Raw genomic sequence first — 22,380 nt, 5'->3', positions numbered from 1 at the left:
CTGCTGACAGACACCTGATGCGGGTTCAGCAAGACATGACAAAGCACCGTCTTACACCTGGGACAGTGACACAAGTGACAGGAGACAGCTTCAAGCTTCATGCACACACATACACATACATTACACTCACAATGCTCCACCTGAGAGAGACTGTGTTTCTATTCAGATTAATGCATTGCCATTTGTACTTGAGATGAGAAATGGATGGAAATCTACACCGTCGTGGGAGAATCCCATCATCTAGAGCAGTGACCCATGGATTCAGTTGCTTCCAGTAGCAGCAACTGGAATCCATGCATTTCCACTTAATTATCTTTTGAAATCTGACCCCTTATCATACCTGTTCGTTCGTACTCATCGCTCGACTTATCATGACTAAATTCAAGATGGTATCGAATGGTAAAATTCCTTAAGGTAGTGTCTTTATAAATCGTCTTGTAAATAATCTACCAGTGCTTTTTCAAAGTTCTCCATGTCTCGTTTTAAATGTCAAGGCCCTCGGAAGTCTACCAATGAAGTATGGAGCTACTTTGAGCCTCGTAAATGGTGTAAAACAGTGATTTATTTGCATGGCTAGGCCGATGCCCGAGGCACCACAACGAAACACTGTTGGTAGCATTGGCTAACTAGCAGCAGATTTCTGAGTGCAGGGGACAAGCCAAGGTGAGCTATGAGACATACGTTCACACTCGGTATCATGTTTCAACACACTTTAGGTCAATATCACACCGGAATTCTCCTTTAAGGCAACACATTAGGGGGCGTTAAGGTAACATAAGGGGCAATAAGGTAACATGAGGGAGCGTTAAGGTAACATAAGGGGCATTAAGGTAACATGAGGGAGCGTTAGGGTAACATGAGGGAGCGTTAAGGTAACATAAGGGGCATTAAGGTAACATGAGGGGGCAATGAGACAACTTGAGGGGACATTAAGGCAACATGAGGGGGCTGATAAGGTGACATGAAAGGGCATTAAGGTAAAGACCACCATAGAATGTGGTCAGGCAGGATGGGAGAGGAAGGGAGTGGAGGAATCAAATGGGGTTAATGACAGGAGATGAGATGAACAATGAACAAGGCAAAAGGAATGGAAGACAAAAAACAACAAAAAACAAATAAACAATCAACCACGAGACAACAGCACAACAGACGTCTCATTCTCTCAGAAAGAATGAAGAGAGAAAAGACTAGACGGAAAAGAATGACACAGAAGACAGGAGAAAAGAGAACAGATGAAACTATCTGATAATATCACTCTGCCACATCAGAGTCAGACAACAGCAGTTTCCTGAGACCTTCTAAAGTAAGTGGTATTTTCTCCAATACCCCTTCAGGGTTGTGAGGTGCTGCGGAGTGTGGGAGCGTGGGTGGGGGGGTGAGTGAGTGAGCAGGCGGGCGGCTGGAACAGCTGACCTTCTCGGCGAGGCTCTTGAGCGTGTCCCTCAGAGCGTGGGCGCAGCGCTGCTGGGCGGCCTGCAGCAGGCGGTCAGCCAGGCTGCCGATGAGGGGCTGCAGCTCGCTCAGGGTGCCCAGCACGTCCCGTGCCCTGGCCGTCTGCTCCGGAGAGTAGTAGATACACTGGTACGCCGTACTGTAGCTGTGGACAGAGGCATACAGACAGAGAGGGGTGGGGAGGGTGGTTAATTCATTTTACACTGTTTTCCATTCACATGTATATATGAAGCAATGCGCTCACAGTTACTGACTTGCTGGTTTTAACTTAACTAGGTGTTGAATCCCTCATATACTGATAATGTATGAAGTAAGCAAGGACCGCACTCTCAGTTCTCTTTCGAACTTTTAATCGCCAACAACGGACGTTTCGGGCTGTGCGCCCTTCTTCAGCGTATAATGGTATAATAATGGTATAACTGTCATTGCTTACTTCTTCCATTTACAGTACATGTGTCCTTTGTCGAGTGGGATACACACAATACACTAGAACAGAGAGTTTGTCACATGCAGGTAAAGGCAGATGGTACAATAGATGTGTATTTGCACGTGGACAATAAGTACAGTACAGATATTTAAATAAGCTAAGGTAGAATATGAAGGGACATATCCTTACAAGTCCTGACTGGAGAAACGATAGAGGGATTGAATGTTAGTGTGTCCATGGGTGTCTGTGTGTCTTCATTTGTAAGAGGAGAAAATTGCTTTTATGTGTCTGACTTCACATCCAGGCTTGTGGTTTAATGACAAATGCACCAGAGGAACGGCTGCCTTAATTGAGCCCTGTGTTCAGAGTGCTGCAGAAAGTTCCATTCACATGAATGGGCATTCACAACGTTCGGGCCTATGTTAAATCTATATAAATCACCGGCAAAGTATATAATCACCGCTGTCAATGGCAACGGGTTGATTAACATCTTTCAAGAATTCCGTTCGCTTATTGCAATGGAATTTCATTGAAAGGGAAAGTAAGCTAGTAAGATGTTGCCACGCAACACCTGAAACTGTCAAGTTCTATCTGTGTGGCTAACTATTTATTTTGTCAGCGGAAGACACAAAACGGTAGCAAAATCATTTTTAAAGATTCATTGTGTTAGGTTTCTTTTCTCATTTTGGCAAGTAGCCGTGTAATAAGCGGGATAATGTCGGGGTTCTGTTCTCCCTGTTGGGACTTATTTTCTGATAATTACCGGCGGACAATACATTATCCCTTACCTAAATCACTTTAATGTCCAGGTTGAGATACATGTTACATGCAACACACAGCCGCTGACGCATGGAATGTTGCCGAGAGTTATGTTTTACGCCTTCTATTGGACCGCACACCCAAATCAATGAGGATGTGGGTTTGAATGGGTGGTATTTACACCAAATCAATGGCAGTCTGCAGACTTTTCCAAGGTCCACCGATGTGGTGGTAGACTCAATAGATTCATGTTTTTTCCGCCTGGATCAATGTGGCCCAAAGGTTCATGCATCTTTGGAGGCTGAGTAATCAGGTTGTCCATTTGTAAAAGTAATGATAATTGATTTGTTGAGTTGAAGGAAATTCACAAATAACCCCCAAAGCATTAGCTCTTTTCAACACTTCGGCACTTTCAAAAGTAGGATAGATTTTCAAAAAAATAAATACTTAGGTTGGAAAAACATAAAAACATAAGAACACTTTTCCTTGGCTCTTAACTGCTTTTAATGCCATAAGATCTTGGGCAGTGGAAAGAAAAAAAGTGACAAAGAATCAATGAGTAATTATTGATGGATCTGCCACGGATCCTGGTCCTCATCTTCTCCCATTAGATTTCTCTGGGAGTGAGGTCAGTGAGGGACATCCAACAATCCGCTCTGGCTAGCCATCCATCAGACAACGTCCAGCCTACGGCTTGAGCATCTTTATATGCAGCTTCCCTCCTGCATCTCCTTCTCTTTGGTCTCCAGTGCCTGTCTTCTCCTTCTCACTCTCTTCATCCGTCTGTACTGAAGCAATTTATGCCTTTATTGCTCTTTCCTTCTTTCCTGCCTTCCACCCCCTGCACTTCTTCTCATTGGGTGTCTCATTCCCTCTCTATGTAGGCCAGAGCCTGCAGCCTTGCCCTGCGGCATAACTGACTAATAACAAAGCGGCGTGCTGAGCAGCGCCTGTGGCCACCCTGCTGCCTCTGATTGGGTGGCTTAGCATCCCTTGACTGCAATCAAACACGGGACAACAGACCACACACCTGCACTGCCCCCACCTCAACACAAACACGGGACAACAGACCACACACACCTGCACTGCCCCCACCTCAACACAAACACGGGACAACAGACCACACACCTGCACTGCCCCCACCTCAACACAAACAGAACAGCAGAACAGTAGAGGTGGATCATGGGGAAGAGACAACTGAACGAATGAGGGATGGAGAAAGGAGAGAGAGAGAAAGTATACTGCTTGTAGCAGCCGGTAGGGGAATAGTTGGGCCAGTCATCACTCTAATTAGCTCCCGGGAGGACAGCCACCCACCACTGCTTGCGGCGAATCAAAGATCTTTACTTAAAGAGAAAAGACACATTCCAAAAAGGGGGTTACATATTCTAATAGGTCAGCAGAATGCCCTCACACTGTGCTCTCTCTCTCTCTCTCTCTCTCTCTCTCTCTCTTTCTCTCTCTCTCTGACTGTCCCCCATTCTCTCTCTTCCTCCAAGTTATTCCTACAGTGAGACCTACAGTACCACAGAGGCTACTAGGGGTGTGAATCGCTCATGTAAAAGACGATACGATTCGCATCTAGATACATGGGCACGATTTGATACAAGAAAAGATACATGTTCATAAAAAACGATTCAGTACAATTTGATGCGATGCGATTCGATGCAATTCGATGCAGTTTAAAAATAAAAAGCATTCTGAAAGATTTTTTATCATTTGCTCAAGGTGCACATTAATTTTATATTATCAGTTATCATGGTCATAGTTGTCAATTAGACAAAAAAATTGTGTGAATATGATTATCTAAACTGAGGTTTGTTTCATATACTGTATTGAAATGAAAAAAGAATAGTCTACATTTCAGTCAAACACAGCAGCCAAATACATTTTCTTTTTTTATAGACCTTATAGATTTTATAGAGTTATATCTGATTGTTTTCATGGAGCTGTAGCTTTGTTGAGGTAAGACAATACCGAAATAAAATAAAACAGTGCTTAAGACACTCTTGGCCTTTTCTCATATAGCCTACAAGAATAAAATAGGCCTACATATCAATGAACTCTCTGGGTTTATTTTGTTCCAACGGTAGACCTAATGCAGAAACCTATAATGCCACAAGTCTGAGTAAATATGAACTAATTGGCTAATAATTTGTGCATCGTTTTAGCAAGGCCCAAATTATTATTTAACATTAAGGAAATCCCTTCAACAAATGTAAGGCTAAACTCTACAGACTATCGTTGCTGTTTAGTGTTTAATTTCGCGCTGGATTTTGAAAAACAAAAGAGTAAAAACTTTAAAAAAAAAACGAGTGCGAGTTGTCACGTGCTTAAGTTGCAGTAGATGTATGGGTAATGAGGTCATTTGACAACTTTGGGCAATGAATGTAGCCAAAAACGAACTGCATTACCCACAATTCCGTGCCACGTATGGTTTCAAAACCGGACGTGGGATGAACCGAATGCGCTGCTTGGACCGTAAATGAGAGTCTGAGCGAGCAGAAAAGGTTGTGAACCGATTCCTAACAAGTAAATCGATATAACGACCGGTTCATTTCAGTTTTATTCCGATACGGGGCTACGTATCAATGTAGCCGTATCTTACACGTTAAAAACGGATACCGATACGTATCGGTTAATCTTTACACCCCTAGAGGCTACCCCTACACACACCAACATGATGCCGCAGTATTGAGCCGAAAGCTGACCACCATCCAGCCAAGGGTGGGAGACGTTAAAGGAAGTCATCAGAGTGAAAATGTTCACGGGGGCTCATTGAAGCTTAATGATTCAGCTGGGTCTATTGCCGAACTGAAACCAGAATAAAATGTGTGGGGGAAAAATGTCCATCTCGCATACTTCCAGGCTCTGGTAATTAATTTGGCAAGCCAGTTGGCATATTCCAGTGAGGGGCTTGGCTATGTACGCCTGAAGCCTGTCTTGCTTCTATCTTACAGATTATGAGAAGTTCAAAATGAAAGAGGAGATAACAAAACCCCTCACGCTAGCCAGTTAAGTTAGCTTTGGGAGGGACGACAGGCTGAGGAGGCCCTCAGCGCCTTGCGAGCGCAGTGGATAATGACTGCACGTCGGGGCACCTGGTGCAGCGAGAGAAGGCTGGGGAGTCACGCTCAGAGAGGCTTGTTAGCGAGGACAGACTTTAATTGCTTTATCAGCATGGCTGTCAGTTGAATGCGAAGCCAAGATGGCAGAGAGAACAACAGCGGCAAGGCTACAAGGAGCAGAGTGAAGCTGGCTCACACAAGCCAGTCCACACTGCTGGCTTTTTTAAGTGAATGCCAGAGCCGCTCAATGAGACGATGTGCAACATTCATGGATCAATTCACTGCTAGAGCAGTGGAAATTATGCAGCTGCCCTGACTGGCATCTTTCAGCAGCTCTTGCACGCGGCGCCATTTAATTGTTCAGTCCTGTAAGCTCTTACTGTGTTAATTTAACCTATGAAAGACTGTGGTACTACCACCTTACAAGACCCATACAGAGCAAAACTCTTAGTTTTAATGGTCTAGTAATGTTAGAATATGGTCATGCAGAATAAGGTTATAATAAATGCTTTATAATGACAATGAGCCAATATGCTACTAATATATACATATTAGTAAGTTAGTTAATGGTGAATATGTGCACCTTAATATAAAGTGCTACCGAGTGACTCAACAAACAGTATGCACTGAAGTATGTACAGTACTGTATGTAGAAACTCAATATTACAATCCAATGCAACACTAAAATGCATCCAAAGCATTTATATTTCACTGTAGTTTAGAATACATCCCATTCTAGTGTAAAAAACTAGTTTACATGACCCCCTACCTTATCAAGCAAGAACTTATTTTGCATGGGTGTGTGACCATGCATGTCCTTCAGGGCAGTGCTCCCATACCCATAGCTGAGCTCATCAATAAGGGCAGCGTAATTGGTGTGACCACCTGTGTCGACTGAAGCTAACTTGGCACGGACACAGCACGCACACACACACACTCAGACACTCTTGACCTTGTAAACAGGGGCAATATATATTCGGTGACCAGCTGTGTCTGTTGATGCTCTTTATTCACATAAAAAGAACACACACACACACACTCACACACACACACACACACACACACACACACACACACACACACACACACACACACCATAGATTGGGGGCATGTTCCTAGGGGTGAGCAGCTGTGCCTACAATTTATATGAGACTATACACTAATAATGCACACAAACACACACACACTGTTGACCACATAACAGGTGCATTATACCAAGTGTTGTCGAGCTGTGCCTGTTTTAGTTCTCATAAAACAGCCTCTAACGGCACATCAACATTCCTGAACTGACAGATGCACATACCTAGATACACACACACACACACACATTCATCTGACTGTACACTCTAGGGGCTTTTAAAAGAGGGATCCTCTCTTCAGCCATGCCTGCCGGGGACAATTAAAAGGATATAAAGCCTCCTTTCCAGAAAGAGATGCATGTATTAATGATAACTGGCCAGGTTCAAGGCTGAGAGTGTGTGTGTGTGTGTGTGTGTGTGTGTGTGTGTGTGTGTGTGTGTGTGTGTGTGTGTGTGTGTGTATTGACGTATTGATTGGTCCTACTGAGTCGACCGGCCCATTGGCTGCGTTGGCGATGGCAACAGTACCTGGCGGACAGCAGCGAGCGAGTGACCCATGGCACATCACCTATAATGCATCAGTGATGAGATCAGCCCCACCTCCACCCACAACCACCACCACCCATGCCTGGCCCTCCACCTCCACCCTTCCGACCTGCACAATGTAATGGGAACAAAGATGGATGGCTCCTTTATTGGGCTTGTGGCGACACCTCTTCTTTCTGTTCTTCCATTTCTCTTCCAGCGGCCCTTTCTTTCCTCCAGCACTGCACTTCTGTCTCTCCTCCGCTTTGTCTCGGCTCCTCTCCCTTTGATGAATCAATACTGCTTTGAATGGCAGAGTTTCAAATCTAGCCGACTGCTCTTTTTTTTTTTTTTTCAATGGCTTTTTAGAAAAGGACGCCTGTCAGGAGAGGTCAAGAGATCTCATGTGTTTCATGTGGATTGTGTGTGTGTGTGTGTGTGTGTGTGTGTGTGTGCGTGTGTGTGTGTGTGTGTGTGTGTGTGTGTGTGTGTGAAGTGAAGAGATACAGGGGTTTAAATTCAAGACCAGTCTGTATGTTCTGTGCTTAATAGATGAATCTTTTTATATCAACGCTTACAGTAACGCTTTACAGTGGTAAACCACATTACCAGCAACCAATACATACAAATACAGGTCAGTCCAAAGATGTTCCAAACCTGCCATCTCGGCCATCCATGGCCCTGTGTGGTCACTTGTTATGTCACACGATATTTGTTACACTTTGGTGGATGACTGACAAGCCACTTGACCTGGGGTCAGGCGTCACTGGGCTTTGCCGAGGCTTACTTGCCTAGTGAGGCAGAAAATTGGAAAAATGTAAGCTACTGAGAGTCATTAGCCAAGTCAAACATAAAACAAAAGAGGAAGTGCTCTATCTCAGTTGCGGATTAGTCCACAATGCAATCTCTCTTTCTCTCTTCTCTCTCTCTCTCTTTCTCTCTTCTCTCTCTCTCTTTCTCTTCTCTCTCTCTCTCTCCAAGAAACTGATTTCACTCCAGTGAACTCTATGAAAATATGCTGTCTGTGTTTATCGTGTGGGCTCGCTGGGGAGAGGCTGTCCGTCCCCGCGCCGCGCTGCCCCGTGGAGGAGCACTTGGGCATGAAAAAGCTTGTGTGCCGCTGCACAACTCTTCCCGTCCACAGCCATTCCCAGCTCCTGTTTGGCTAATTGGATCTTTTTAATGAGCAAAAGCACCATGGGATGGAAAATGCAGTCCCCTATCTACAATGCAAACACCCCAACACCGTCACCAAGTCCACACCAAGTCCACAAGTCTACACCGATGGATGAACACACTGAAAGTGGAACTTTTGAAAGTTTGTATACAGTAGATCTTCACAGCAAATAGTATTTTAAAGTTCTATGGCTTGTTTGCAATCTTCTGCAAATCTTTGAAGAACACTTCATGAAGAGAGCCACTGTAGAGCTCTCAAGGATATGAATGAGCCAACAGGTTAACACAACTCAACATACTGACAGAGCCAGCATACTTCTACCTCATCCACATTAAAAACACAACTTCCTGGGAAGGGGATTACCATAAAGGCAGCCTGGACAGGCAGGGGACTATGGGCCACTTTCACTCAGGGTACAGCAACACACAGTCTAGCACCAGTTAAAAGACTTAAAACAACGAGTCTCTGTTCCCAGGCAAACAGGACTATAAACAGTCACTCACGAGAGTAGTGCCATTTTGCCACTAACTTTACATCAAAGGGCAACAGGACATCACGGAGTAGAGAGGCCGACTGTATGACTGCACACAGCTTATTAGAGAGGGAAGGGGCCTGGGAGAAAAATAAGGCCGTCAACACAGTCCACCTCAGATCCTCCTCAAGACTCCTGCTGCTGACTTAGACTTTCTGTCCCCAACCGACAGACACAGGATCTCTAATTAAACATGGCTGAACCATCAAAGAGACAGGGGGAGAGAGAGAGAGAGAGAAAAAAAGCAAAAATAGGGTGAGAAAACAGGAGGCTGTAATTGAATCAAAGGCTGAACTGAATCACTGCAGATACAGAAGTATAAAGGTTCTTTAGGCGGACTGAAAACACGGGTACAGTATATGAAAACACACACAAACACACAGAAACACACACACACACCCACACACACACACACAATGAAGCACATGAGATTGGGGTCCTATGGAATATTCTATTCATGGAAGTGATCAGGGTCGGACTGGGAACAAAATTCGGCCCTGGCAATTTTCTCCTGGACCGGCCCACTACTGGACCGATGACCCCCCCACCCCCTCCCCCCCCCCTGATTCCCCCCCATACCCCATAAATAACAAACACACAGTATCATGCTGTAGCAACACTTCATAAACTGAACCCAAACATTTACATTTGGACCTATAGGTTATTATATAATCAGTATCGTAATTTCTGTCAACTATGACGATCTCCATGCATGTTCAGTAGCCTATATTTTTCCTTTAGTCAAGCAGTGACATGTGGTTTAATCAGTGTTGGGCAAGTTACTTCAAAATCTTAATATATTATGTATTACTTATTACTGTCATTTCAAAGTAATTCATTACATTATAATATTACTGTCTCTGAATTGTAAGGCATTACACTACTATTGTATTACCTTTAAGTTACTTTTACCAAAATATCTGGAAATATGGATTTGGAATTCTAAATGCAGTTTATTATGCTCAATGCAGCTCATTGCACTTCTAATGGAGGGTGATGTGGTACAACATAACGACTGAGCTAGGCTTAAGGCTAACAACAGTAGAATGCAATAGGTGCAGTGATGGCTCACGATGCAATACAAGGAACAATCATAGCCAGAATTTTGTTAAAAGAAGACAAAAGGTCAAAGTCTGGTCAATTGTGATATAAATGCTGTAACTTTAGGCTTAGGCCTACTCATTAAAATCAACAGAGAGCCCACTACCTGTATATTGTAACCCAAAACTTGAAGACATGTCAAGATAGGCTACACAGTGCAGCTACTTGCCATTTTTGTGCCCTAACTGGTGAAATACAGTATTAACCTAAGTATGTCATTATATGGCCAACTATAAAGATGTAATCTGCCTGTTCCCAGTTAGTTATAATTATGATTTGTGCCAACATGTTGTAGAAACACAACCACAGTTAGGCCTATTTGGCACAAATCTTCTACATTGGTTTTAGTCAGAGATTCACATTAACTGTAGGCTATCACCACAAGTGTATACTAAACGTTTTGCCCAAGTTTGTGTGTCATCACATTTTGCAAAATTAGGCTACCTTTGTTACTAATCTACCAGTTCATACTTTTTACGTGCATCGACTCGTGATTGATTGTGCATCTAATGTAACACTCGGTGGAGAGACTTCCACTTTCCAAGTTACACTTTCACTGTCGTTGTGAGCTAAAAGGCTGCTATATGGGAAATACTTTGAAGTTCCTTTTAAGTCCAAACATGAATAGGCTTTTCCACCAAGTTGTGCGAAAATTGTAGGTACCCCGAGTTTTTTTTATGTTGACAGACAAACCGCACTACAGTAGCCTACAGTAAATGGTGCAGTAAATGGAAGCTCTTCGTAGCGCGTGCAACTTACGTCTATAAAAACAATATATTTATGGAATAAAATTAGACACCTCTGATTGCTGTTTACTGTTAAACTGCGATGATGTGAACACCAGCCAGCGGAGGGCACTTATTTAGCCTAGGCTACCATGCATGGACTCGTAGGCTATATTTCCACACAAACCAAGCGGCTGCTTGGACAAATCCACTTGAGGGGTGGGACAGGGGGGCGCGATCGTAACACACACTGAACCTGTCATGAAGAGGCCAAAATGATTGACCTGTCACCCCCCAATCCAAATGGATGCAACTGCATTTATAGGCTAAGCCTAGGTCTACATGACGGGCCGCAAATAGGCTAAATAACTTAGAAAAAACAAATCCCGGAGGTCACCGGCCCACATGTGGACCAGCCCACCGGTTGCACAGATTACCAGTCCGAGCCTGGAAGTGATTCTATTCCTATGTAAGTGTGGCACTGTACTCACACAATTTCTCTCTCTATCTCTCTCTCTCTCTCTCTCTCTCTCTCTCTCTCTCTCTCTCTCTCACACACACACACACACACACAGATTTGTATACCTTGTCAGGTGGAGACTAGCACAATGAAATGTGCTGGGATGGGGCTCAGTGGGGAGAGAGGAGGATGAGGAGGAGGTGGGGGGAGATGGAGGAGGTGGGGGGGAGATGGAGGAGGTGGAGGATGAGGAGGTGGGGGTAAGATGGAGGAGGTGGAAGATAAGCATGTTCCAAGGGTAGGTAAAGGGTGGAGGGTCCCAGGTGGGCTGTTGATCAGTGCCCAGGCCGGGGCCTCGGTGGCTGGGCAGGATAATTGAGCGCATGCCCCTGCTCTCAGGATTGCCTTTTCATGTACTTCCTGCCTGACAAGGACACGCTGGGGGAATCGGTGCCAGCCTCAGCTTTTAAAGGGTGACTCGCTGAGGTCATCCACAATACGTCTTGTGTGAGATGATCCCTGTGTGTGTGTGTGTGTGTGTGTGTGTGTGTGTGTGTGTGTGTGTGTGTGTGTGTGTGTGTGTGTGTCGTTCCTTTTTACTTCCTCCTGATGTCTAATTTTTTAAGTGTGTGCGCATGTGTGTTCCCATTCCTTCATCTCTTGGCACGTCTTCTAAAGCTGCTGTGTGCTGCAACACCTTGCCCTGAGCCTGTGTGTGTATGTGTGTGTGTGTCTGTATCAGTGAGCCCCCACACTCTAAGACAGCCAACACACCCATTTTCAGTGTGTTTTCAGTGTTTCTGTGAATATCTGTGTCGGTTTGTGCGTGTGTGTGAATATCTGTCTGTGTGTGTGTGTGTGTGTGTGTGTGTGCGTGCGTGCGTGTGCATGTTCTCACCTCTTCTTCTCGTTCTCGTAACGGCCCAGTAGCCTCTGCAGGCCGCCGCTCTTGAAGCCCTGGAAGTGTGCCGCCGGAGCGCCCACTGTGATGATGTCATAGAAGGCATCTGTGGAGGACACAGAGATGGACAGTCAAGCGGAGCGTCCCGACACCTCAGCTACACACACTACAGAACTCCAAATCCCAGTGTCCAGCCGCTATGGTCAGCAGGAATAGCTAACAAGGAAAAGACCTTGCCAAGACAACTCAAACACAACCCCATCCTCACGTCTTCCAAACTCGATCACAAGCACTAACATTAACACCATAACTCTGCCATGCTGTGTCTAGGCTATTGTGTTTACTTACAATTTCAGAATAAATAACTGGTGTTCGCCCTCTACTCCTCCTAAACTCTAGCGTTATTTTGGCTGCTCTTCCATCATGTAAATTCAGTTCAGTGTAGATGTAGCTGTACAGTTTAGCGCCATGTGTAGTCTCTCCTGGTGTTATTACACAGAAATCAGTCCTAGTCTAGGGTTGCAAGACACTCAAACCCACCCAGCTGCTGTGTGCTTCGCAGCTCTGCAGTGACCCCTGGGCTACATGAGCTTGACAAGGTGAGCGATGAGCGCTGGTCATCATGTGACACTTGCGGTGGACATGTAGACTGGGCATCAGTGAGAGACTGCAGTGGCAGGAGCATGGAGCAGTTAGATAGAGCCTGGTCAGTGGAGAGTCCTATAATGAGTTGCTCTTCACATGCTTCGCCACAGGGGGGCACCACTTGGTGATTTTCCTGACAGCAAGTAATGACTATTCTTATTTATAATGACATGTAGAAGAGTCTCTAGTGTGTGGACGGGGTGGTCAGGTTGCCAAGGTGACAAGTGTTATGTCGGTGATGTCCACAGGATTCTAGTCCCCCAACCACCATGACCAGGAGTTGGCTTAATGATGCTTGGATTTCTTTACAATGTCTCAAATGCTCCTTTCTGTATCTCCCCGTTGGGCTTCCTTAGCCTCTCTGTTTTCTGTAATGATGATGGGGATCTGTAATCTCTTTAATCCACCCTCACACCTCCACCTCATCTGGGGCTCTCCCCCCACTCTCCCACACACACTCTAATTGGCTCCACGCTGGCCTTGGCCCACTGTAACTACTCCAGACATCGCTCACGCGCAGCCCAATTTAAGCCCAGATCTGACCCTCTGATTTCTGTCTCTGCCTCTCTCCATCACTCTGGCCCCATTATTCCAACTGACCATGGCAACCCCCCCCACACACACACACACTTCCCGCCATGCACGCTGTCCTCCAGCACAACAGGACCTCGCGGCAGGAGAGGAATTGATTGCTGTCGAGTCCAGATGAGAGTGACTGATTCATACTTAACCCATTGTCAGTTTAACAGAAAGGGCGATGCGGGAAGAGAGAGAGAGAGAGAAAAAAAATAGAGAGAGAGAGATAAAGAAAGAGAGAGGAAGAGAGAGAGAGAGAGAGAGAGAGAGAGAGAAAATGAAACTGCTGTTTGAATGGATGTCTGAAGTGCTCCTGGGCTTTTCACTGCAACGCAGGTTGTACTCTTGTGAGTCGCTCCATCACATTTGTGAAATTCTGAAAGGCTGACTTTTATTCACTCTGAAGTTCATCCTTGTGATCAATATGCAAAGAAAGCTCCCATCCTTTCCACAATCCCCCCCCCTCCCCACCGCAGAGACCAGAAGCAGCCGGCAGGAGACAAAAAACAAGTTGTCCAAGGTTTTCCTTTTCATTTTGGAGAGAAATGGGGCAAAGCACGCTATGCATTTCTATAGCACTGCATTTCCATGCGTGCAGTATGCATGGCCTCAGAGATAAAGGGCTCTAGTGAGAGATCAGAGCAGGGCAGCCACACGAGGAGTGTGGAGATCAGAAGACAATGTGGCTCCGCACACGCTGGCAATCAAGGCAAGACGCTGAAGGATGCTTCTCATAGTCCAATACAGTGCAGTCACTGTGACTATTGAGACTAATGAACAATGACTGGAGAGAATGCCACACACACACAGACACACACTGACTTTGAGCTTCATTTGTGCTACAGGTATTCTTTCAGACGGCAAGACAGGTATTTTTCTAGGGGCACAGGCATGGACAAAAGCCAGCTCAGGCATTTGTGTTCACCCAAACAGCTTTCTGTTCAAATTATTTTTCTTCATTTTTGTGACATTTGTCATTTGTCATGTCCCTTGTCTCATTTGAATGTAGGTAGCATACAGTCTGACTTAATGTTCAGTTTTTGTTTACAGGGTATACACGATGTCCACTGTGAGTTTACATAAGCATTCGTTTTCATGACTGTGTGTGTGTGTGTGTGTGTGTGTGTGTGTGTGTGTGTGTGTGTGTGTGTGTGTGTGCACTGCTCACCATCTATGCAAGGTGCCAAGTTTCAGCTGATTGAAGATAATGCACAGTGACAGCAATGGACTGGGCACATGCACTAGCAGGCTTTTATGAAGGAAGGTAGAGAGTGTGTATGTCTGTGGCCGTGTGTGTGAGTGCGTGTGTCTGCATGTGGAATCTGCTGAAGTAGTTGCCATCCCATGTGAATTTTGTTCAGAAGATGTGTGGGGTCCTAATTAGTGAGTCGCCTTCCTGTCTGCCTGCATTAAAGTCCAGCCAGCAGCAGCCAGTGTCCAGCCCCAACCACCCCCCGTGACCCCTCTCACGTTAACTGTGCCGCCTGACGCCATCTTGACAAGGCAGGAAGCGAAGCGTGAGAGGGCAGTACCCAGAAGACTCTCCAGAAAGACAGCAAGACACTTTTCTTCTCATTTCGCCTCCTTCCCTTCCTCCATCCCTCTGTCTAACATGCTCTTTGCCTCTCTCTCCTCTTGTACTAAGCTCAGTGTGTGTCATGTTCTTCTACCTCCATTGGATTCTCTCATGTACTTTCTTTTTCTGTCTCTCTCCTGGGCCCTCTTTCTCTTACTGTTCTCTCTTAGTGTCTCATAAAGAGGAGAGGAGATATGTAACTTTTACTCTGGAGTCAGTCTCTGTGTGTGTGTGTGTGTGTGTGTGTGTGTGTGTGACAGAGAGGGGAGGAGGTCACAGAAGGTCAGAGTTGGTCAGGTAGGGGTGGCATACCTGTTTTCCTGGGGCAGGTGACCCTCATCCTCTGTGTGTGCAGGTTGATTGGAATGAACTCCAGATACTTCTGCGCTTTGCTGCAGCTGGGTTTAAACGAGGGTCCTAAACACAGATAAGAGAAAAGGTAGCCAGTTAAATTATGTTAGTAATGCTTTATGTACAGTATATTCACTACTGACACACAACCCACACAAGCATTCATAACTAGTGGTGACAGGTCTTCAGTGCAAGCACAGTGTGGGATTGAGCCCTTAACCATCTGAGTATTTTAAAACACACAACAGCCAGGCATAGACTGAAGTTGGTGGTGAGCTGCTAAAATGGTTAGGGAATGTGTCTGGTGTTTGGGTGGACCGCCAGACAGCTCAGTAGGCTGAGAAGGAGTCACTGATCCACTGCGTATCCCACAGATGCCATTAGCAGTTTTCTGCGCCGCCAAGACAACCTCATTAAATTTACAAAGCATTTAAATGAAACATCAAAAGAGCAAACAAAACAAACTCGGGCTTTAACAAAGGCTTTAAAAGTGAGCACAGCCACTTCAGCGCTCAGAGCCATGGTGGGGCTCATTACTGACATCACGCTCCTACTCTCAAAAATAAACATTGATGAAACCCGAGAGTGTCTATGTTGCCAATTTGACCTGATATACTCTTTGTGTATGAAACAGTAATATAATACCCTTAATGGTTGTGGACACTGTTCAATGTTCACTGATCAAGTCCAATGAATATGATTTCCAATAAGCCTGCATAAAGATCTGTTCATTTGTGTTATAAGCCGTTCAGCATGAGGTTTAATCTACAATTAAATTTTTTATTTATTTATTTATTAGTGGCGTTCACAGTGCCTGCTTCATACAAAACATCCAATTAAAAGGCCCAGGAAGTTAAATCCAAGTCTTTGTGGCTTACAGTTGGGCTGGAAATCATGGTTTGCATCTAGAGTCCTATACTTCCAGTTCCAGCTGATATCTGACGTATGCTAATAGGGCTGAAAAAAAAAAACTGGCTTGAATTGACACTAAACCTTCTAGGAGAACACGCCCATAATCCCCCAGATCTGACAGGCAGCTGACTGGTGTGCTGGGCCATGGTAGGAGGCTGTGTTGATGGAGGTGGCGTAGAGAGAAAGGGGGGTATTTAAATGAGAAGAATGTTCAAACTGGCAGACACTTGATAAATAAATATATGTACATATATACAGCAACATTAAACAAACCAAGTCAACCCAGAAGCGGACAATGATGAGGGGTATTTTTCCCCATTCCTTTTTGCAGTCTGTATCATAACTGACACCTCTGTGCTGTACGTATCAGTCCTCAGTGTCAGAGCTGAGAGGAGGGGTACATGTACCTGCATGGGGCCCACAGCTCTCTACGGCCTCTGTACAATCTACATGTGCTGAGACATCACATCTCTTCAAACCCCTGAAGAGTAATAATTTTAATATGACTGATTACCTGCCACTCTACACACACACACACACACACACACACACACACACACAGCTAAACAGCCTTCCCAGAGAGATTTGAGATGCTTTAAATTTAAATTTGATTTTCCACATCTACAAGTTCACATTTTGTCTCTTCAGCACAATGAAGAGCACAATGGACACCGTCTCTGATGCTTCTCTTCATCTGACGTTCCTGTTTAGCAGCAGCACCTGGCTGGAACAGTAAAGGAACCACCCTGTCAACCACATGAAATGACACTGCTATGCTGAGATAGCCGCCACTGTGCAATAGGACAGCATGCCATTTTAACCACGGCTCTCTGTTGACCTGCTTACCTGCCACTTTGAGCACTTAAGATGCCATGTTTTGTTGAACGGTGCCACGCCATATTACTACCATCTGTGAGTAACATGCCAACAGTGCCACTGCTCCTCTCGTTCTAACACACCAGCCCTGGGCGCCTCGGAGTGGTGAGGGACGGGGGCTCCCTGCCTGTCAGTCTGTGGGGCCACCTGGGACTCAGGCTAATGATGCCAGGCTGCCGGGGCGTGGCACACGCATTAGCCCCCATCAGATCCCCCATCTGTTTGCCCAGGTGTGTGTCTGTGTATGGGGCAGGGTGCATGTGTGTGTGTGTGTGTGTGTGTGTGTGTGTGTGTGTGTGGTGGTGGGGTGGGGATGTGACCCCCAGCTGCTAAGATGGTGTCTGAAGTGCCACCCACACACTTGGCTCACCACAGAAACAATATCTTTTCTTCCTCTCTCTTCTCTGTGTCTGCCTGCCTAAGGTTTGTCTAAGCTCTATTGTTAGCAGAGAAAGATACAGACATTGTCTAAAAACCTTTGACCGAGCGGATCTCTGTGGAGCATTCACCACTGCACTTTTAGAGGGAGTAGACCCTGCATTGACAGAAGGAAGTCTCTCTCTAGCACATAAAAACAGTCGGCTAGGTACTATCATCACATTCACCTGCCTGGCAAGCACAGTGCAAATGCACTTAGTTCTATAAATAAAGCTTTCCTCCCAGTTCTAAAAACAACCTCACCGAGGGGGTTCTTCTCTGTCGAGACCAGCCCCGTCGCTGATCCCCCCCTTATTCATGTGAGCGAGTCTGTGTAATCATATCAGACCCACAGCAGACTCAGGGCCAAGTCTGTCCCTGGTGCAGCTCACTAGCATGCGTGCGCTGAGCTCCAGGTGGAGAGAGAGCCCAGCTCCAGAGCGCTGTGGCCTGTCTGTGATCATCAGAGGAGCGGATGGGCAGCGGAGAGGCCGGCCAGCGGAGGCGGGGGGGGGGTTGCGGGCGTGGTGGATGAGTAGTGTGGTGGACGAGTGTGGGGTCAGCAGGAGGTGGTCAGATGGCCAGAGGGCAGGCCAGGCATGAGAGGGCCAGCTCTCGGAGGCACACACACACCACACACGGGGAGGCGGGTGAGCTGTGCGCCCTGAGACCTGGGATTTTTAAAAGCAACCACTCATGGAAGGCACCCACCCAGCCCCCCTGCCTCCTGTGGATGGGTCATCTCCAGTGGACATGATTCCACTTCAGTGGGCTCTGCGTGTGAGAGGAGGTGAGGGGGTATCACGGGGGGACTCCCACTGACAGGGTTTTACATTTCTATTAGAAGCTCCCGCACGCTGTGCAGTCAGCAGTACTTGGACAGATCTTCTGCTCACTCCTCCATATTTATTTTCCTTCTGTGAATGCGAGTGCAGATGTATGTGTGTAATGTGTGTGTGTGTGTGCGGGTGTAGTGATGGTGTCCAGTGAAGGAGAGTGGAGAAAAGAGAGAAAGGGTGGGAGCGTGAACTTTAATGAGCCCCGCGGAGGCTAGCTGGCGCTAGGCAGGGCCACACCTCAGGGACAGACACGCGCACCGCTATTGATCACCGGTCGAAGGTTCAGCCGCTCAGATCTTTTAGCATAATTTAACACATGGCCGGATGGATGGGGGAGACTTATCAAAAGCTCCTGGACTGCAGGTCCAAGGACTTATCCTGGCTGCCCGCGAGTCCCGGGCAGATAACTCGGCGGGTCCCTGATTCAAACTCCCTGCTCCTGAGCGCGCGGCGTGGCTGGGACCGCAGAGCCGAGGCGGATGCAAGGTGAAGCGAACGGCGGGCCGAGAGACTCACGCTACGCTAAAAGGATTAGGAGACTCTAATTCCACTGGCCAGAGAACAGCGAGAGTGGCGCTGATTAATTCATGAACGTGGAGGGGCACAAGAGAGAGAGGCAGAGAGAGAGAGAGAGAGAGAGAGAGAGAGAGAGGATTGAAAGAGGCCGTCATTAAGGGGCATCTGTACGAATGTGCATACAGGTCAGTCCTGTGTGATTATAGAACAAATCCAGCAGAAATATCAATCTGAATTTCTGAATCACCAGCACCAGAGATGGATTGTGTTTGTGTGTGTGTGCGCGTGTGCGTGCGTGTGTGTGTGTGTGTGTGTGTATGTGTGTGTGTGTGTGTGTGTGTGTGTGTGCATGCATGTGTTGAGTGGTGAGCACACACAACACCAAAACCCAGCATCAGGAGGTGCCCAGCCCACACAGCTGTGTTCCTTCTAGCGTCATCTGTAATAACAGTGGCATCCATTATTAATGGGCTGCAGACGCAGGGCTTCTGGGGATTAGTGGCGAGTCTCACCAGAGGCGCCGTCTGAGGAAAGGGGCTAACATCGCATAGGAGCGAGAGAGAGAGAGAGAAAAGAAAAAGAAGAAAAGAGAAAAATAAAAAGAAAGGAAGACAGTCCCAGAGATGGGGCATTGAGAGGCAGGGAAAGGGTCTGAGAAACAGGCCGCTGAAGACGAGATGGTCGGAGTAGAGCATATGTTTTCAGAAGGCCGTGCCATGAAGGGGACATGACAGAGATGGAGAGAGGTGGATGGAGAGGAGGAGACAGACAGATGGAGGGAGAAACAGCGGAGGGACAGAGGATAATACCTCACAACTAATGCCACAAAATCACACAAAGATAATCTGAGCAACTCAGAGAGAGAGAGGGGGGGGGGAGGGGAGTGTGAGAGAGAGGGACAGAGAAAGAGGGAGGAAGAGAGAGAGGGGGAGGGAGAGAGAGTGAGAGAGGGAGGGAGGGAGGGAGAGAGAGTGAGAGAGAGGGACAGAGAGAGAGGGAGTGGGAGAGAGAGGGAGGGAGAGAGAGAGAGAGAGAGGGAGGGAGGGAGAGAGGGAGTGACAGAGAGAGAGGGAGGGAGGGAGGGAGGAGAGAGAGTGACAGAGGAGATCAGCAGTGAAGTTGCTGCCCAGCAGCTGGCCCAGTCAGGGGACCAGAGGCTCACCCTCCCCTCCGCTCTCTCCGACTCCTGTCACCATCCGTCACAGGCCGCTGTGACAGCCCTCGCTGAGACCTCATCAGAGCTGCGTCCAGCCCATCGATCAACCCAGGTGATCAGCTTCCCCCACCGTCAGGGCCAGACGGCTGCCGCTGTCCATCGGGATTCTGTCTCAGCCGCAAAATTCAATCTGACAGATTTTTTTCAGAGCTGACTTTATTTTCCATAACTCTGTATGTGTGTGTGTGTGTGTGTGTGTGTGTGTGTGTGTGTGTGTGTGTGTGTGTGTGTGTGTGTGTGTGTTTGTGTGTGTGTGTGAGGGGAGTTGGATGCAAATCGCAGTCAAGGTATACAATAGAGCCCTGAACCGAATTCGAGTTGTGTAAACAAATGTTAATGTTGTTCTATGAGGACTATTGGAACTGAGGAGGGTCTTTAATAAACTGTCACGTGTGTGTTGGAACTCTTGTACATGTGTGTGAAGATGTATGTGTGACTCATGGGGGCTGACAATTTGTTGCAGCCTGGCCATGTTTGTTTGTGTGTATGACACCTAATTCCATCTACACACACACACTCAGAGGAAAACGACAAACCGAGAGCTGATATTTTTGTCAGGAGGAAGCAACAGCGCATAAACACTTCAGCTATCAGATTACTCTGCTTCCCCTTTTGTCACCTCAAAGCAATCCAGATAGAAACTTTGTTGCCATAGTAACAACCAAACTAGCAAAGAGGAGGGAGAGGATATATAAAAGCAGGAAAAGAGATAGATAGATAGAGACAGACTAAGAGAGAGAGAGAGAGAGAGAGAGAGAGAGATGAGCGTGAAGCACATGAGATGTGAGAAGAGCTGAGAGATGCAGAGACGGAGACAATCAGCGTGCTGTAAATAAGGGAGAGAGAGAGTGGTCATCAACAAGGGGAGGGGAGAGTCAGGGGCAGGCGAGCGATCGACAAAACCAATCGACGCGGCCCCTCCAGAGAGCATGTCACCGCACACTCAGACAGACAAGGAGTCACAATCCAATCGGCCCACATCAATTATTCACCAATTAGCCAGGCGCGTTCCAATCATTTCTGCTACTACTTGACCCGGGGCATCAAAAAACGACGAGGTTTCACTTTCCCCCCTTCTCCGCTTCCCCCCTCTGCCTGCTGTCAAACTTGGAGCCAACCGCAGATTCACAGTCCAGAGACGTTAGCGAGGTGTTTTGAAGCCCTTCCCGCCAACGTGTCCCTCACCTGGCATATCTCGACAGAGCCCAGGCGCTGTCTGGTGCCAAGCCAAAGAGACGCAGGAGCTGTGCAGAGGCACATACCGCAGATAATCAGCCGGAGAGATATACAGATGAAGACCGAGTCTATTTTGTTTGGTGACCAAGGACATCCGCGAGGCAACTGGCATCCACAACACAAACAAGAAGGGAATAGAGAGAGCTGCACGCCCCTACAGGGACTGACAAAATGAAAAAAAAAAAAGAAACGGGAGGGAACGAGTTCTGGGCGGTGGAAAACAGAATACTTTTTTTCTGAGTCTTGTGGTTGTTTGTTTGTTTGGTGAGCTTAATTATGTGGTTGCTTTTGAGAATAAGTGTGTGTGTGTGTGTGTGTGTGTGTGTGTGTGTGTGTGTGTGTGTGTGTGGGGGGGGGGGGGGGGGTAGTGGGTGTAGGTGGGCTGATTTATGGGGCCGGTATGCTCAAGGAGCTTTTTGTGTGTGTGTGTGTGTGTGTGTGTGTCTGTTTATGTATGTGTTTGTCTGTTTATGTATGTGTTTATGCTCGCCATTCTGCCTGTGCTAAAACAAAAATGGCAGAACAGACAAGAACAAGGCATTAACAGTGTTATCGGTAGCTATTGGTTTCTTACAAAAACACTATGTTAGACGTTCCTTATTGCATGTAATTGTTTCCCATCCCCTTGTTTGGCTTGTGATCAGAATGTCTTAGCTATTGTAATGGATTTGGAACTGTTGAGTTAAGCATTCTAGCTTTCCTTGATCTTACTGAAAGTGCTCCAGTATCACTTCTGAACATTTCCTGTAAAATGATGAGTAAAAAAAAGGACACAGTGAAGTGGATGCCTGTCTCAATATCCTTTCGAGTTCTAAACTGTCTTCTTAATTCGTCGTAATTGCATACCTCCTATCCCAAGGCAACTTTTTCATATCAGTTTTGAAGTATTTAACTTCAAAAGATCAAACGCAGAAGGACCGTTTGAGATCTGAAACATCAATGTTTGTGTCACAAGGTTGGTTCGTTCGCCGCTCACGGGCCTCGAACCCGCCACCTTGACACACACACCGGCAT

General features: G+C 46.6%; 1 protein-coding gene across 9 annotated transcripts in view; it reads right to left on the bottom strand.

The window, feature by feature from the left end:
• Window positions 1–22,380, bottom strand: part of inpp4b (inositol polyphosphate-4-phosphatase type II B) — a 289,177-nt gene that overhangs the window by 37,210 nt on the left and 229,587 nt on the right. For all 9 annotated transcript variants that reach the window (XM_048266182.1, XM_048266276.1, XM_048266110.1 and 6 more), the window contains 3 exons: window positions 15,316–15,420; window positions 12,204–12,312; window positions 1,414–1,597 (listed from right to left, as the gene is read on the bottom strand). In XM_048266182.1, the coding sequence (XP_048122139.1) occupies window positions 1,414–1,597; window positions 12,204–12,312; window positions 15,316–15,420 (398 nt within the window). The remainder of the gene's footprint in view (window positions 1–1,413; window positions 1,598–12,203; window positions 12,313–15,315; window positions 15,421–22,380) is intronic.

Source organism: Alosa alosa, chromosome 1 (genome assembly GCF_017589495.1).
Source record: "Alosa alosa isolate M-15738 ecotype Scorff River chromosome 1, AALO_Geno_1.1, whole genome shotgun sequence".
In the NCBI taxonomy this organism is placed as follows: Eukaryota; Metazoa; Chordata; class Actinopteri; order Clupeiformes; family Clupeidae; genus Alosa; species Alosa alosa.
Note: the sequence above shows the minus strand (reverse complement) of the source record. Positions and strands in the feature narration are given on the sequence as shown.